The following is an 18,233-nucleotide window of genomic DNA, read 5'->3' as shown; positions in this document are numbered from 1 at the left end:
TTCAAAAACGGCTTGACCGATTTGAACGAAACTTGGTATGCAGATCCCTCACTACCTGGGGTGATATGTTCTGGGGGTCTCGCGGCCCACCTGCACACATGGGCGGAGCTACAAACAGAAAATCAGATTTCACCCATTCATGTCAATGGAAAAAATTTAAAAAGCTGCCATTCTCACTGTAATTCAAAAACGGCTTGACCGATTTGAACGAAACTTGGTATGCACATCCCTCACTACCTGGGGTGATATGTTCTGGGGGTCTCGCAGCCCACCTGCACACGTGGGCGGAGCTACAAACATAAAATCAGATTTCACCCATTCATGTCAATGGAAAAAATGTAAAAAGCAGCCATTCTCACTGTAATTCAAAAACGGCTTGACCGATTTGAACGAAACTTGGTATGCAGATCCCTCACTACCTGGGATGATATGTTCTGGGGGTCTCGCGGCCCACCTGCACACGTGGGCGGAGCTACAAACATAAAATCAGATTTCACCCATTCATGTCAATGGAAAAAATGTAAAAAGCTGCCATTCTCACAGTAATTCAAAAACGGCTTGACCGATTTGAACGAAACTTGGTATGCAGATCCCTCACTACCTGGGGTGATATGTTCTGGGGGTCTCGCGGCCCACCTGCACATGTGGGCGGAGCTACAAACAGAAAATCAGATTTCACCCATTCATGTCAATGGAAAAAATGTAAAAAGCTGCCATTCTCACTGTAATTCAAAAACGGCTTGACCGATTTGAACGAAACTTGGTATGCACATCTCTCACTACCTGGGGTGATATGTTCTGGGGGTCTCGCGGCCCACCTGCACACGTGGGCGGAGCTACAAACATAAAATCAGATTTCACCCATTCATGTCAATGGAAAAAATGTAAAAAGCAGCCATTCTCACTGTAATTCAAAAACGGCTTGACTGATTTGAACGAAACTTGGTATGCAGATCCCTCACTACCTGGGATGATATGTTCTGGGGGTCTCGCGGCCCACCTGCACACGTGGGCGGAGCTACAAACATAAAATCAGATTTCACCCATTCATGTCAATGGAAAAAATGTAAAAAGCTGCCATTCTCACAGTAATTCAAAAACGGCTTGACCGATTTGAACGAAACTTGGTATGCAGATCCCTCACTACCTGGGGTGATATGTTCTGGGGGTCTCGCGGCCCACCTGCACACGTGGGCGGAGCTACAAACAGAAAATCAGATTTCACCCATTCATGTCAATGGAAAAAATGTAAAAAGCTGCCATTCTCACTGTAATTCAAAAACGGCTTGACCGATTTGAACGAAACTTGGTATGCACATCTCTCACTACCTGGGGTGATATGTTCTGGGGGTCTCGCGGCCCACCTGCACACGTGGGCGGAGCTACAAACATAAAATCAGATTTCACCCATTCATGTCAATGGAAAAAATGTAAAAAGCTGCCATTCTCACAGTAATTCAAAAACGGCTTGACCGATTTGAACGAAACTTGGTATGCACATCCCTCACTACCTGGGGTGATATGTTCTGGGGGTCTCGCAGCCCACCTGCACACGTGGGCGGAGCTACAAACATAAAATCAGATTTCACCCATTCATGTCAATGGAAAAAAATGTAAAAAGCAGCCATTCTCACTGTAATTCAAAAACGGCTTGACCGATTTGAACGAAACTTGGTATGCATATCCCTCACTACCTGGGGTGATATGTTCTGGGGTCTCGCGGCCCACCTGCACACGTGGGCGGAGCTACAAACAGAAAATCTGATTTCACCCATTCATGTCAATGGAAAAAAATGTAAAAAGCTGCCATTCTCACAGTAATTCAAAAACGGCTTGACCGATTTGAACGAAACTTGGTATGCAGATCCCTCACTACCTGGGGTGATATGTTCTGGGGGTCTAGCGGCCCACCTGCACACGTGGGCGGAGCTACAAACAAAATCAGATTTCACCCATTCATGTCAATGGAAAAAATGTAAAAAGCTGCCATTCTCACTGTAATTCAAAAACGGCTTGACCGATTTGAACGAAACTTGGTATGCACATCTCTCACTACCTGGGGTGATATGTTCTGGGGGTCTCGCGGCCCACCTGCACACGTGGGCGGAGCTACAAACATAAAATCAGATTTCACCCAGACAAAGGGATTGAGGGGTACAGATAAGAGCAGTGGAAGGTTTAGAGATAAGTGTAGAGGTAGGCATAAAATTAGTCAGGGACCGCTGATCAGGCAATATGCCTGATGGGCCGCCGCGTGAGCGGACCGCTGGGCTGGATGGACCTCTGGTCTGCCCCGGCGGAGGCGATTACTTATGTACTTATGTACTTATGTCAATGGAAAAAATGTAAAAAGCTGCCATTCTCACAGTAATTCAAAAACGGCTTGACCGATTTGAACAAAACTTGGTATGCACATCCCTCACTACCTGGGGTGATATGTTCTGGGGGTCTCGCGGCCCACCTGCACACGTGGGCGGAGCTACAAACATAAAATCAGATTTCACCCATTCATGTCAATGGAAAAAATGTAAAAAGCTGCCATTCTCACTGTAATTCAAAAACGGCTTGACCGATTTGAACGAAACTTGGTATGCAGATCCCTCACTACCTGGGGTGATATGTTCTGGGGGTCTCGCGGCCCACCTGCACGTGGGCGGAGCTACAAACAGAAAATCTGATTTCACCCATTCATGTCAATGGAAAAAATGTAAAAAGCTGCCATTCTCACAGTAATTCAAAAACAGCTTGACCGATTTGAACAAAACTTGGTATGCACATCCCTCACTACCTGGGGTGATATGTTCTGGGGGTCTTGCGGCCCACCTGCACACGTGGGTGGAGCTACAAACATAAAATCAGATTTCACCCATTAATGTCAATGGAAAAAAATGTAAAAAGCTGCCATTCTCACTGTAATTCAAAAACGGCTTGACCGATTTGAACGAAACTTGGTATGCAGATCCCTCACTACCTGGGGTGATATGTTCTGGGGGTCTCGCGGCCCACCTGCACACGTGGGTGGAGCTACAAACAGAAAATCTGATTTCACCCATTCATGTCAATGGAAAAAATGTAAAAAGCTGCCATTCTCACAGTAATTCAAAAACGGCTTGACCGATTTGAGCGGCCCACCTGCACACATGGGCGGAGCTACAAACAGAAAATCAGATTTCACCCATTCATGTCAATGGAAAAAATGTAAAAAGCTGCCATTCTCCCAGCAATTCAAAAACGGCTTGACCGATTTGAACGAAACTTGGTATGCAGATCCCTCACTACCTGGGGTGATATGTTCTGGGGGTCTCACGGCCCACCTGCACACGTGGGCGGAGTTACAAACATAAAATCAGATTTCACTCATTCATGTCAATGGAAAAAATGTAAAAAGCTGCCATTCTCACAGTAATTCAAAAACGGCTTGACCGATTTGAACGAAACTTGGTATGCACATCCCTCACTACCTGAGGTGATATGTTCTGGGGGTCTCGCGGCCCACAACTCTATGTTGCTTGCTCAAGGCTGGGTTCACCCAAGAATTTATATGTTCTTGCTCCAGGAGGTGAAACTAAAAATGTTGTTTATAATTACGTTTTGCGTTAGTTGTATTGTATTCATTTTGTCAAATATTTCACATTATAATTTGAATATTGTACTTTTTATTAAGCTGTAAAAAAATAATTTCATTCACCACTATAAAGTATCTTTATTTGAATCCATTTACAGTGTTACTGCTATAATTAAATACCCGTGCAACGCCGGGGCATCAGCTAGTATCTTATTAAAGAAATGACAATTTTGCATGAGGTAAAACTCTTTATAGTTTATAAATCTTACCTTTTGGCTAAGTCTTAATAATAATATTGTAATTTATAGCTAAAGAGACATATGATCAAGAAACTTTTATTTTTGTGATTATGATAAACATACTGAGGGCCTCAAAATAGTACCTGGCGGGCCGCATGTGGCCCCCGGGCCGCGAGTTTGAGACCACTGAGTTAGAGGATGTAAACTCAAAAGACACCATCAACACCTTTTCTCACATCAGGCAGCATTATTGGTTAAAGATCTAGAACAATTGCTTACGCCTACTACTTATGGGGAATTCAGGAAACGCCTAAAACATATCTGTTTCTGAAGTATCTAGGCAGCTGACCCGTACAACTCTTTCTCCTCAATAACTGATCCCTTGAGCTGTTAATCACTAGCTTCCACCCTGTTAAGTTCAATAAATTTGTACCATCTTTTAATCTTTGTAAACCGTATAGAACTTCACGGTCCTGTGGTATATAAACTGTTATTATTATTAAATTACATTTATTTATTCAATTTTCTATACTGTTCTTCCAGGGGAGCTCAGAAAGGTTTACATTATTTATTCAGGTACTTGAGCATTTTTCCCTGTCTGTCCTGGTGGACTCACAATCTCTCTAATGTACTTGATGCAATGGGGGGATTAAGTGACTTGCCCAGGGTCACAAGGAGCAGTGTGGATTTGAACCCACAACCTCAGGGTGCTGAGGCTGTAACGTTAACCACTGCACCACATTCTCTTCCTCATTTAAATTGAATATTTTTTGTGTGGGTGTTTTATGACTGTGTTATAAAGCCTCCTTGCTATACCATATTATTTATTTATTTATTCAATTTTCTCCCAGGAGAGCTCAGAACAGTTTACATGAGTTCATTCAGGTACTTAAGCATCTCTAACTGTTGTTGAAGTCAGATATAAGTATCTGAAATCTTGAAAGCAGAATAGCTAAACGTGCACTGATGAGATTATTTTTCTTTCAGTACATAGCTCAGATCCATGAGGGAGAGGTTAGCTCAAACATACTCCGGATAAATGTGGAGGACAAAGACACGCCACAAACACCAGCCTGGCGAGCCAAATATAAGATCCTGAAAGGCAACAAAGAAGGAAAATTAAAGATCACAACAGATCCCAAAACCAATGATGGAATTTTGAGTGTCATTAAGGTAATGCAAGTTCCTTTATTGACTCCCATTTTATTCAGAGAAAGACCAATTGGGATTGAGTTGGTTTGGAGATTGAGCCAACACACTCTCTTTACATGAGAGAAAGATCTCACAGTGCTGGTTAGCGCTGGTTAGATTTTATACTCTTACAGAAGCTCATTCCAAAACCACAAGGTTCATCCAGATCTGGCACTTTGATCTTTCAGCACTTTACATGGTTTCTGTTTTATTGACCAATTTGTCCAGGTTCTAATTTGAACACTTTAATCTTTATGACTACTGGTGAAAACCACAGAGGCTTAGTAATATGAAAATCCAGAAGACAAAGGACCGTATTACCACAAATAAAATTTCTTTGGAAATTTGATCCTTTGTTAGAAATCCAACATGGCCGCCTTTCATCCTTAGGCTGCGTTAGAGATACAATGATGCAGCAAATCCCAGTATTAAACACAAGGTTATTTGAGTTATAGAATATGACAGAAATGTAGAACTGCACTCATAATATTCCTTGCATAGCATTACAGCATAAGTTGTAACCGTTTTACATTACTGTTGTATTCTATAACTCAAATAACCTTATGTTTGATACCAGGATTTGCTGTATTGTTGTATCCCTGATGCAGCCTGAATGTGAAATATGCCATGTTGGGTTTCTAATAAAGGATCACATCTTCTAAAGAAATGTTATTTGTGGTAATAATAATAATAATAACTTTTTTTTTTCTATACCGCCATAGTCAAAATGACTTCTAGGCGGTTCACATAGAAAGAAGGCTGGACAATCAGCGAATTACAGAATGCATGAAGAAAGATGTTACATAATAAATTGGAGAACATGGGGAAAGAATACATAAGAGAAGAAAGATGTTACATAATACTGTCCTTTGTCTTCTATCATCCATATGACTATTACATTGGAATGGAGAAGCGGAAGGAGGGTGTTGCTCAGGAAGAGGCCAACATCAACCACCTTCAATTAGTCTTCAGGAACTACCTGCAAACAATCACCATGAACCGCCCAAGTTCCTACAGTCAATATGTCTGAAAGTGCTGCTATCAAAGTACAAGTGAATGATGAAAAGACTAAAGGAATGCTCCCGGCAGAAAACATGTAAGGGAAGGAACGGTGATGACTACTGGAGGGATGATTAAAGATTCTAGGCTTGACCAGCTTTGAAGATTTAGTAAGGGAACCAATAAAATAATAAATAATTCATGGTGCGACCTTGCTTGCCAGCGTTTGCTGGGAGTCACCACTTTGACAGTACAAGCACACACAAAATTATAGCTTAAGGACTTGAAAGGGTTCTTACTATTTACAATTAGAAAATTGACATATTATAGTTTGTGGGCCTCTGATGCAGGCATACCACACTGAAACAGTCATTGTCAAGCTTCTGTGAATCTATGTTGCAAACTTATGTCCAATTAATTTTGTGTGCAGTGGAAGTGTACTTTTATAGCAGCCTAACTACTAATATCAAATTGGGCCTTTTAGGGTTTTGATAATGGGCCAATGAAAATATTATGGACTCCAGCAGTGAGACTATCGTCTCTCTAGTGAGTCCATAATATTCTCATTGGCCCATTACGAAAAATTCTGAAGGAGAAAAAACTCCCAAAGAGAGAAAAAAACTCCTAAGGGCACAAATAATGTAAGATAATCTCCACTGCACTCAAAAAATGTGAAACCTGTGTGAAACAGCACAAGGAGCTTTCATTCAAAAATAGATAAGAAGAAAAAAATTAAATTGAATCAGGTTGGGCAGACTGGATGGACTTTTTCTTCATAGCGTTTCACTCCGGTCAAACAGTGATTATGATCCAAACGGATTGAAGTCACAATCTTGAATTTCTGTTTTCTAAATTCACAATTCAATCTGTTTGGATCATAACCACCATTTGACCGGAGTGAAACGCTATGAAGAGAAAGTGCAGAGTTACTTAGCTGCACTTTCTCTTCATAGCGTTTCACTCCGGTCAAATGGTGGTTATGATCCAAACAGATTGAATTGTGAATTTAGAAAACAGAAATTCAAGATTGTGACTTCAATCCGTTTGGATCATAATCACTGTTTGACCGGAGTGAAACGCTATGAAGAAAAAGTCCATCCAGTCTGCCCAACCTGATTCAATTTAATTTTTTTCTTCTTATCTATTTCTGGGCAAGGATCCAAAGCTCTACCCGATACTGTGCTTGGGTTCCAACTGCCGAAATCTCCGTCAAAATTGACCACAGCCCATCTACACCCTCCTAGCCATTGAAACCCTCTCCAGCCCATTCTTCCCCAAACGGCCATATACAGACACACAGACCATGCAGTCTGGGCCAGTCTGCCCAGTACTGGCCTTAGTTCAATATTTAATATTATTTTCTGATTCTAGATCCTCTGTGTTCATCTCACGCTTCTTTGAACTCAGTCACCGTTTAACTCTCCACCACCTCTCTTGGGAGCGCATTCCAAGCATCCATCACCCTCTCCATAAAGTAGAATTTCCTAACATTGCTCTTGAATCTACCACCCCTCAACCTCAAATTATGTCCTCTAGTTTTACCATTTTCCTTTCTCTGGAAAAGATTTTGCTGTATGTTAATACCCTTCAAGTATTTGAATGTCTGAATCATATCTCCCCTGTCCCTCCTTTCCTCTAGGGTATACATATTCAGGGCTTCCAGTCTCTCCTCATAAGTCTTCTGGCACAAGCCTCCTATCATTTTCGTTGCCCTCCTCTGGACCATTTCAAGTCTTCTTACATCCTTCGCCAGATACGGTCTCCAAAACTGAACACAATACTCCAAGTGGGGCCTCACCAATGACCTGTACAGGGGCATCAACACCTGCATATACCCGGTTAGGGTTTTGAGGCCCAATTAGGCTGTTATGGAAGTACACTTCCACTGCACACAAAAATTAATTGGACACAAGTTTGCAACATAGATATACAGATAGTAAAGTGTCCAGTCCTCTAATATAGACCTTGATAAGGTGTCTGTGAATTCCATTAATTATTCCCTATCCTATCGGAATTCTTAATAAATCTTCAAAGCTGCTGAAGTCTTGAGTTGTTTATCATCCCTCCCATTAGTCATCACCACTCCCTTGCTTTTACTGCTATCACAGCAGTCACATCTTTCTTAAACCGAAGTCTTTAATATACAGAGGTAGTTCTAGCTCATTTGGTTTCGAGAAGTCAGTTTTTGCAGACTATTATCTTGGGAACCATCATGTGGTCTAAAAAAAATGGGCTACAGTTCTTGTGCTTTGCATAAAAAACCTCTGTCATTTATCTGCACCACAAAATATTGATATTAACTTTATTTTTTTTTCTTGTGTGTGTGTGTGTTTTCAGCCATTTGACTACGAAAGCGTCTTTGTCCAGAACCTTATTATTTCTGTTGAAAATGAAGAGCCTTTCTCTTCATGTGAAAAAGGCAGGATGGTGAACGATCCTGCTACTGTTTTCAGAAATGTGCCTGTTAAAGTCAATGTGATAGACACCAATGAACCTCCCATATTTAAACCTGGGATTCAAGTTATCAGACAGGAGGGGCTCCAGCCAGGGGCCGTCCTGGCCATCTGTAATGCTACAGATCCTGACCACGCTCCTGTTAAAATAAGGTATTTGTAAAATAAGGTAGGACAGAGAAAACAAAGGTTGTAAATTGGAGCAACTGCTACTATTACTATTAATTATTTCTATAGCACTATCAGTTGCAAGCAGCACTGCATAGAGTCACAAAGAAGAAGAAAACGGTCCCTGCTCTAAAGAGCTTACAATCTAAACAGCCAAGACAGACAAGCAGGATGTCATGGATACAGTTAAGGGGAATAGTTAATCTGCTGGCTGGGTTGGAGGGCAGAGGGGATTACAGGACAATCAAGCCATTGTGACATCACTGATGGAATGAGGCATTATGACATCACAATCTCAGCTCTGCTTCCCAAAGACAAACAGGATGTTATGGATGCAGTTAAGGGGAATGGTTAATCAGTGGGCTGGGTTGGAGGGTAGAGGGGAGTACAGGACAATCAAGCCATTGTGACACCACTGATGAGGTTGGCTCTTATTGGTGGAATGAGGCATTATGATATCACAATCTCAGCTCTGCTTCCCAAAGACAAACAGGATGTTATGGATGTAGTTAAGGGGAACAATTAATCAGTGGGCTGGGTTGGAGAGCAGAGGAGTAGGTTTAAGGATTGGCTATATCAAAAAGGTGGGTTTTCAGTCTACTTTTAAACACGGGAAGGGGATTGATGGACAATCTCGGGCAATTTATTCCAGGCATAGGGGGCAGCTAGATGAAAAGAATGAAGTCTGGAACTGGCAGTGGAGGAGAAGGGTAACGCTTAGTGTGACTTTTCTGAGGAACGGAGTTCTCTGGGAGGTGTATAAGGAGAGAGAAGCGAAGAGAGATATTGAGGGGCAGCAGAATGAACACACTTGTAGGTCAGCAATATGAGCTTAAACTGTATGCGATGGCAGATAGGGAGCCAATAAAATGACTTAAGGAGAGGGGTGACATAAGCTAATTTAACATCTCTTTAATGGTTCATATGAAATGTGACTTAATGCCAACCTATCCCATTAAAAGAATGACTTGCATGGATTACTTTTTTCTAAACCCCGCCCCCCCCCCCACACAAAAACAACCCCAAACAAACAAATTTATCATTACCTTGATTATTTAGATATAGTTTTCATTAGAGAACTTTCAGTGTACAGTTACTTGTGCTTCTTGAAGTAACCAACCAGGTGATTTTCCCTTGTCCCATCAGGTACAAGGTACTTCAGGATCCGGAGGGGTGGGTTACCATTGATGAGAAGACAGGAGTCATTACATCTGTGAAAGAACTGGACCGAGAATCTTCTTACGTTAACAACGGTTTTTATCCTATCATTGTTTGTGCCATGGATGATGGTACGTAACAACCCATAGGCGTATGGAAAAGCCTAGCTCTGAGTTCATGGTTTCTTCTCAGATTCTCTTTCTCCTGTTTGTTTCCAAGGTGACCCTCCGCAAACAGGGACAGGCACTGTGCTCTTGTATATCACAGACATCAATGACAATACACCATACCTGCTGCTACCTCACATGGAAATGTGTGAGCATGAGGAGAATCCATTCTTGACTTTAAAAGCTGCAGATAAAGACTTGGATCCATTCTCCGGACCATTTGTCTTTGAATTGATACAGAAATCTAGCACATGGGAAATAAGGAAAAAAACAGGCAAGTGTGGCCACCTCCATGTACTAAGACTAACAGATGTGTTGACAGTATATGCTATACCAACAGGGCTGACAAAAGAACACGAGAATAGCCATACTGGGTCAGATCAAGATCCATCTAGCCCAGTATCCTGCCTCCACAGTGGCCAATCCAGGTCATAAGTACCTGGTGGAAACCCAAAAAGTAGCAACATTTCTTGCTACCGATCCAGGGCAAGCAGTGGTTTTCCCATGACTGTCTCAATAGAAGACTATAGACTTGTTCAAATCTAGCAATGTTAACTGCTGTTACCACATCCTTTGACAATGAGTTCTAGAATTTAACTATTCTTTGAGTGAAAAAAGACCTAAATATTGTCTATATTTAGACAATATTGTCTATATCAGCGGTCTCAAAACACGCGGCCCATGGGTCACATGTGGCTCTCCAGGTGTTATTTGCGGCCCGCGGTCTGGATGCGATCAACAGCATTTCTCTTCCCCTTTCCCTTCCTTTTGGAGCAGCAGCGTGTCTGGCCGGCTCGTTCCGTTCAAAGCCGCGGGTTGGCGGCTCCTCACGCTATGCTCTCCTGCATCGGAAGCCTCTCTGATGTCACAACATCAGAGAGGCTTCAGAAACAGGCGCGGATCTCGCAAGGAGCTGCTACCCGCGGCTTTGAACAGAACGAGCCGGCCAGACACGCTGCTGCTCCACAAGGAAGAGAACGGAAGGGGAGGGGAAAGAGAAATGCTTTTGCTACATAGGAAAGGGGGACCCTAGGGAAATGCTGCTGCTGCTCTACAGGGAAAGGGAGAGGGAGGGGAAGAGAAATGCCTCTCCTGCACAGGAAAGGGGGAAGGGAAATGTTGCTTCTGTTGCTGCTGCACCCAATTGGGGAAAGAGAGGGAAGGAAGGAGAAGGGAGTGGAGAGAAACAAGAGAAGAAGCCAAGTTCATGGGAGGGAGGGAAGGAAAGGAGATATCAGACCATGGAGGGGGAGGGAGAGATGCCAGGGCATGGGGGAAGGGAAGGAGACAGATGCCAGACCAGGGGAAAGGAAGGAAGGAGGGAGGGAGAGAAAGGAAGGAAAGAGATGCCAGACCATGGAAATAGGACGGAAGAAAAGAGAGATAGGAAGGGAAGGGAAGACATGGAAATGTAGATTTTGAAAAGAAAGCAGAAAAATTGAACATTAAGTTAATGCCAAAGATGGATGCAAGGCAAAAAGTGAAGACGGAGAGAAAAACAGTCAAAGGACAAGAAGGCCCTGGAAAATATAGTTGAAAGCACAGAAAAATAAAGTCACCAGACAACAAAGGTAGGGAAAATGATTTTATTTTCAATATAGTGATTGAAATGTGCCAGTTTTGAGAAAGAAAAGATATTAAGCTTTAAATGTGAGGGCTGCAGAAAAAGTAGAGTACTTGGAGGGCCGCAGAAAAAATAGTTAATGTCTTATTAAAGAAATGACAATTTTGCATGAGGTAAAACTCTTTATAGTTTATATATTTTTCCTTTTAACTGTTAAAGGAAAGTTTTATAAACTCTAAAGAGTTTTACCTCATGTAAAATTGTCATTTCTTTAATAAGACATTAACTATTTTTTCTGCGGCCCTCCAAGTACCTACAAATCCAAAATGTGGCCCCGCAAAGGGTTTGAGTTTGAGACCACTGGTCTATATCGAGGTCTTTTTCAAGACTACCTGAAATAGAGATACCACTGTAATATCATGTTATCAGGTATGTTATCCTTGTTTTTAACATTTTTCAAGACTTCCTTTGATCATGATTTATGATATTTACCATATCTTATATTTTTCATGTATACTAATAATTTCCTTATGTATACTAATTATGGTTCTGTATTTTAGATGGTTTTTTTAACATATTTTGTTCAATTTAATATTTTATATGATTTGTTTGTTGTATTCTGTATGTTTTATTATTTTAATAATTGTTTTATTTAATATGTTTATTGTAGTTTGGTATGTCCCCTGAGGAAGGCAGTGTTCTGCCGAAACCAAGATCCTAGTTGGGAGTTCCCATAGGAACTTTCAATAAAATCCCTTGTGTTGTATTGTGACATCGGCTTTGCCTTTCTTTTGTTTTGCTTCTCGCTGTGCTGGACAAAGAAAGACTCCTCTTATTTTCTGTCGAGTTGCCTAACTTAAAGCGCCATTACTAGAATCAGGGCCTCAGGGCCTGATTCTGTAGAATGCAACCAAAGTTGTGCACACAAATCTGTGCGCATTGCCAATTTATGCATGCAACTTAATTGTTTAACAAGTTAATCAGCACTGATAACTGGCAATTAACAAGTAATTGACACTAATTAGAAGTTATGCGCACAGTATTCTAAGCGTATTCTACTCATATAAAGTGGTGAGCGTAAATTCTAGTGCGTGAATCTCAAAAGGGGGCATGGCCATGGAAGGAGCATAGATGGGTTATGAGCATTCCTAGAAGTTAGTCATACTGTTATAGACACAGGACTGGTTTTCATTGGCTTAAATGGGTATGCTTAAATGTTAGTCATGCACATCTACCTAAGAAGAAAATCTGAGACACTAGAGAATAACTCCCGTAACAACAATTTATAATTTTCCTTAACTACTGGCCACTCAGGCAGCGAAGATAGACAACCAAGTCTCCAACCTATTGACAACAACCCCAGACTACAAGATGTTCAGAAAGGAAATAAAAACTATACTCCTCAAGGAATCCCTTAATAAAGCTTAACCCCATGATAATGCTTAACCCCCCCTCTTACCATCCCCTCCCTAACCCCAGATCCTACTTTTCCCTCTCTTGGAAACCTTCTCTGATCTAACATTGTAACCCTTCTTCCATAACTCTTTTTGTAATCCGCTTTGAACCGAAAGGTAATGGCGGAATAGAAATCTGTAATGTAATGTAATGTAACTACACCTCATCACCTAGGGAGATATTAAAGAGATATTTCTTGGAAATACTGGGGATAGCAGAAGAATTAGTACCGCCCTGTACACAAGTATATTACTTACCATCTAAAACCCAACAGCCAGAAAATTAAATGTTACGGACATTTTAGAGAAATCTGACAGTGAATTAGTTCAACCTTCTACTTTATTGGTATCAATAGCATTACTGTCAGATAAGATATGGATCTTGAAGTTATTTTTCAAAAATAGAACGAAAGATTTCCTGGGTCTCCTCATACAAATATTTCCAGATGTTTCTCGTGAAACCTAGAAACGTAGAAAGCAATTTTTACTTTTAAAACCAGGAGTTACTTTGATTGGTGGAACATATTTTCTTACGTACCCATGTAAATGCTTAGTTAATTTTGGTTCTGTTAAATATGTAGTTTTTGAACCAGCACAATTGACAGCTTTTATATCTTCTAGATGTCTTGAGGGGAGTAATAACTAGAACATAGTTTATAATTTGGTCATTCTTCCAGCACTCTAGTCAACTTTATTTGCTTTTAATAGTTACCTGATAGAGGAACAATCTGCTTTATTTTATTCTTGAATCTTGCTTTTGTTTTTGTGGACTTTAGAAGGATAATTAATCTTTTTCATTTCTTATGTAAATGTATGTATGCTTCTTTTAATTTGTTATAGACAATTATCCTTTTTTTTCTGTACAAGAGTTAATTCTTGTAAATCTTATTTTTTTTTTTTAAATGTTAGTCATTCGTATGGGTGCTAGTGTGATTCTACAAACTGCGTATAACTTCAGAGGCGTTTTATAGAATCACACTAAGCACCATCCTGTTTGGCATTTTTTAGGCATCATATATACCGTGTTTCCCCCAAAATAAGACCTACCCCGAAAATAAGCCCTAGCAAGATTTTCGAGGTAGGTCTTAATATAAGCCCTAGTCCCAGGATTTGCCGGCAGCAACTCTTTGACCCACCCCCCCTCGCCCCCACCGTGCAGCTGAACCCCCCTCACCCTCCATCCTTCCCTGCCATACGAACCCCACCGACTGAGAGCAAGCCCTATGTACCTTCATCCAATGCAGTGTCATGCCGTCAGCACTCCAAACAGGCTGCTTCGGCCTTCTCCACTGGGGAATTCACTCTGCCGCATTACTGAAGATGTCATCAGTAACGCGGCACAGGGAATTCCTCAGCAGATAGGGCCGAAGCAGCCTGTTTAGAGTGCTCAAGGGTTCTGCTGGGAGGGATGGGAGGGAGGGAAGGATAGAAGCTGGGGGAGAGAAAGGAAAGAGGAACAATTGGGGTGAAGGAGAGGAAGAGAGAGATGATCATACACATACCCTGAAAATAAGACCTAGTGCGTTTTTTGGGCCCAAATTTAATATAAGGCACTGTCTTATTTTTGGGGAAACACAGTAGAATATGGCCCTCAGTGAAGTTGTCTATCTTCTTTCTGACTATTATAGTCACTGTGCTGGTGGGAAGCCCCCTTTAATATCACAGAGCTGATCTTGGCCCCAGCAATTGCACCTTTTCTGTAAATAAACCAAAAGCTTGGAGTAGACAAACTGTGCATAGTTACATGAAATTTAACACCTCACCCCCCTTTTTTTCCTTAAAAAATTAACCCAGCTCAGTTTTACATAGGTGCTCATTTGCCTTTTAGGTATTTATTAGAATAGCAGAGAGAGACCCAAGCAAAGAGAGAGGGACATTTTAATGGTGAGTGTGGGATCTCTCTCTAATCAGAGACGGCCTCTCTCTCTTGATTTTTAGATGATTCTGCTGAACTTTTAATGTTGGAAAAGCTCCCACAGGGCACTTATATTGTGCCTTTGAACATCATGGACCGCCAAGGTGCTTCCCAGAACCAGAACTTGCATGTAAGGGTTTGCTTATGTCCAGATGGGATAACATGTGAAACTCTGGCGCCCCCATCTCATGCTCTTGGTAGTGGAGCGATGGCAGCAATATTCGGCTCTCTTCTGCTGTTGGTCTGTGAGTATCTATTAGACTTTAGGCTTAACCTATCTCTGCTGCTTTGTTGAAAGTTATATTGGGTTAGATCCAGTTCTTAGTAAGGGGGGGGGGGGACTGTCCTTGGGCACCATCCTTGCAGGGACGCCAGCATCTTTCCTCCTCTCTGCTCCCCCTTCATGTCTCTTTAAATGTTCGCTGGCTCAAGCAGCATTTACCTGCTGCTTACGCCAACCTTGTCTCCCTTTTGATGCCATTTCCTGGTCATTAGACCAGGATGTGACATCAGAAGAGAGCCGAGGCCGGCGCGAGCAGCAGGTGGAAGATACCGCTTGCACTGGTGAAAATTTCAAGAGGTACACAGGGAGCAAGAGCAGGGAGGGGAGCTGGTGCTACATTGCCGGGCGCCACCGTCCCTCGCTATGCCACTGGATTCCGTGGCCTAAATGACAAATGCTGGCACATCACCAAGCTGAAAACAAGGGTTTTATTCCCAGGCCAAGCTTCTGCACCCTGAACCAGTCTGCACTGGAGATACTTTGCTGACAGTATGTACAATGCTGGGAGGATTGGGGGGGGGAGGGAAATAGTTAACCCCTAATTCTAGAAAAAAGCTCCAAAAATTGCGTACACAATTTAATTGAATTACAAGCTAATTAACATTGATAATTGGTATTTTAACATGTCATGTGTGTAAATATAGGTACAGGATTTGTGCCTAAATTTTACACACAAATCAAAAAACATTGTGTGGAAATGGGTGGAAAAGGGGCATTCCTTTAAATTATGCACATAATTACAGAATTAGGAATACCACGATTCTCATTGGCTCCCTATACAATCAAGAGTACACTTCAAATTCCTCTGCCTACTATTTAAAGCCATAAACGGAGACAGCCCAACCTACTGGAACAACCGACTAACTCAATCCACCTCAACCAGACACAGGAGAACCCACACACCATTCATACACCCCCCAACCAAAAATGTCAAATGAAGAAAAATGTATGACAACCTACTGGCCACCAGAGCAGCAAAACTGGACAGACTGTTCACCGATCTGCTATTCATGAACACAGACTACAAAACCTTCAAAAAAGAAACAAAAACCCTACTCTTCAAAAAACACATAAAACCTATATAACAAAAACAGATCCTCCCAAGCATCACCTACGTTACAATCTACTTCTTAGCAAATCAAAAATGTTCAAACCACTCCTTATGTATCTCCTAATATCTTGATAATTCTCATGGAATCCACTTTATGTATTCTGTATCATCTTGATAATCGTATGTAATCCGCCTTGAACCGCAAGGTAATGACAGAATAGAAATCACTAATGTAATGTAATGTAATATTTTACATAATAGTCCTACAGGCAATGGGGGTGGGGGAACTAGAAAAGGAAAATGGAAGCAGGGAAAAAGTTTGCAGACTAAGTGAGGTAGAGCCCAGGAAGATCAACTATTATTCAAAAGGACATCCCACCAGTGAAATCATCTAATATAATAAAATGCTAGGCCGCGCATGCGCAGTTCCTAAGTGTGTGCCGCTTTTCCGTGAGCTGTAGCGACACATAGGAAGTGCGCATGCGCGGCTTCTGGTCCGTCCTGCTGCTGCGTGTTCGCGCATCACAAAAGCTTCCCTGCTCTCCACCTACCGGCCGAAGCGCGAGCGAGCTGCGGAAGTGGTGGTGGTGGTGGCCAGCCTCAGGTATCAGTTTGATGTTAGGATGGTGGCGTGGGGAGGCCTGCGGAGCCCAGCAACTTTCCGCTGCCCGGGACCCGAGTCATTTGCCGCCGCCCCCCCCTTCCGTTCCCGCGGGCCCGACTGGCGATTTAAGCAGCGTATGCATCAGTCTTCACACGCTGCTACGGGCCCTTCTACTGCCCTGATTTGCTCCGGACGTGCCTGAGTAAATCAGGGCAGTAGAAGGACCCGAAGCAGCGTGTGAACACTGATGCACACGCTGCTTAAATCGCCAGTTGGGCCCGCGGGAATGGAAGGGGGGGGGCTGCGGCAAATGACTCGGACCCGCGTTTGTAGTCGCCACTGTGGGAAGGGAAAGAGGGTAGAGGAAACGCTAATGCTGCTGTACAGGGAACTGGTGTGGGGGGAGGGAAATGGAAGGGAGAGGGAATGCTGCTTTGCACAGACAAACAGAGGGAGGAAGGGAGACAGAAAGACAAGAAGAAAGACACAGGGGCAGGTGCACAGGGAACTGGTTTGGGGGGAGGGAAATAGAGGGGGAGGGAATGCTGCTTTTGACAGACAAACAGAGGGAGGAAGGGAGACAGAAAGAAAAGAAGAAAGACACAGGGCCAGGGATATATACAGAAAGACAAACAGACAAAGGGGGTCAGGGACAGAGACAGACAGAAAGAAAGACAGCGGGAGTCGCGTCAGGAGGGGTGCGGGATGGTAGTGGACAGCCAAGGAAAAAGAAAGACAGAAAGAAAGACAGAAATACAGAAAGCGGCTAAGGAGAGAGAGAGAAAGAAATAAAGACAGACACATACACATATATTCTAGCACCCGTTAATGTAACGGGCTATAAGACTAGTTAATTAAGAAAATAGTTATAAACCTGGTGGAATGAGAACAGTCAAGAAACGTTAAGGAAAGCCTCAGCACATTCCTCTTTCTCTCTGTTACAGTGTGTTTGTGTTTTCTCATGCACTGTGCATGTGGGTCAACTAGCCCCAAACACAATGGATTTATCCCCTTTGGTGAAGGAAACCAGACATTAATCAGATACAATGAAGAAGGAGGCATCTCTCTGGTTCAGGTAAGCAATGAAGAATTTGACAACATTGAGGGCTAGTGGTTTTAGTGCACGCACTGGATTGGCGTGTGCTAGCCGAAAATCTACCGCCTGCTCAAAAGGAGGCGGTAGCGGCTAGCGCACGCGACAATTTAGTGCGTGCTACTCCTTGTGTTAAGCCCCTAGCGCACCTTCGTAAAAGGAGCCCTGAGTCTTCCTTTCTGGAACGATATAGTAGGTTAATACATCATCAGCCGTGAGTTGGAAGGCAAGCTTCCACTCAGACTACCTCCTGAGCCATTTCAAAATACGGCCTCTGGAGCTCAGAGAGCCATTTTTTTTATTCCCTTCCTTCAAGCTTCAACATGTCA

General features: G+C 42.5%; 1 protein-coding gene across 1 annotated transcript in view; it reads left to right on the top strand.

The window, feature by feature from the left end:
• CDH26 (cadherin 26) overlaps nt 1-18,233 on the top strand; it is an 85,374-nt gene that overhangs the window by 52,217 nt on the left and 14,924 nt on the right. The window contains exons 7-12 of the mRNA XM_033962608.1: nt 4,792-4,977; nt 8,332-8,600; nt 9,762-9,904; nt 9,993-10,214; nt 14,897-15,118; nt 17,756-17,886. Of these exons, the coding sequence (XP_033818499.1) occupies nt 4,792-4,977; nt 8,332-8,600; nt 9,762-9,904; nt 9,993-10,214; nt 14,897-15,118; nt 17,756-17,886 (1,173 nt within the window). The remainder of the gene's footprint in view (nt 1-4,791; nt 4,978-8,331; nt 8,601-9,761; nt 9,905-9,992; nt 10,215-14,896; nt 15,119-17,755; nt 17,887-18,233) is intronic.

This window comes from Geotrypetes seraphini, chromosome 11 (assembly GCF_902459505.1).
Source record: "Geotrypetes seraphini chromosome 11, aGeoSer1.1, whole genome shotgun sequence".
NCBI lineage: Eukaryota > Metazoa > Chordata > Amphibia > Gymnophiona > Dermophiidae > Geotrypetes > Geotrypetes seraphini.
Note: the sequence above shows the minus strand (reverse complement) of the source record. Positions and strands in the feature narration are given on the sequence as shown.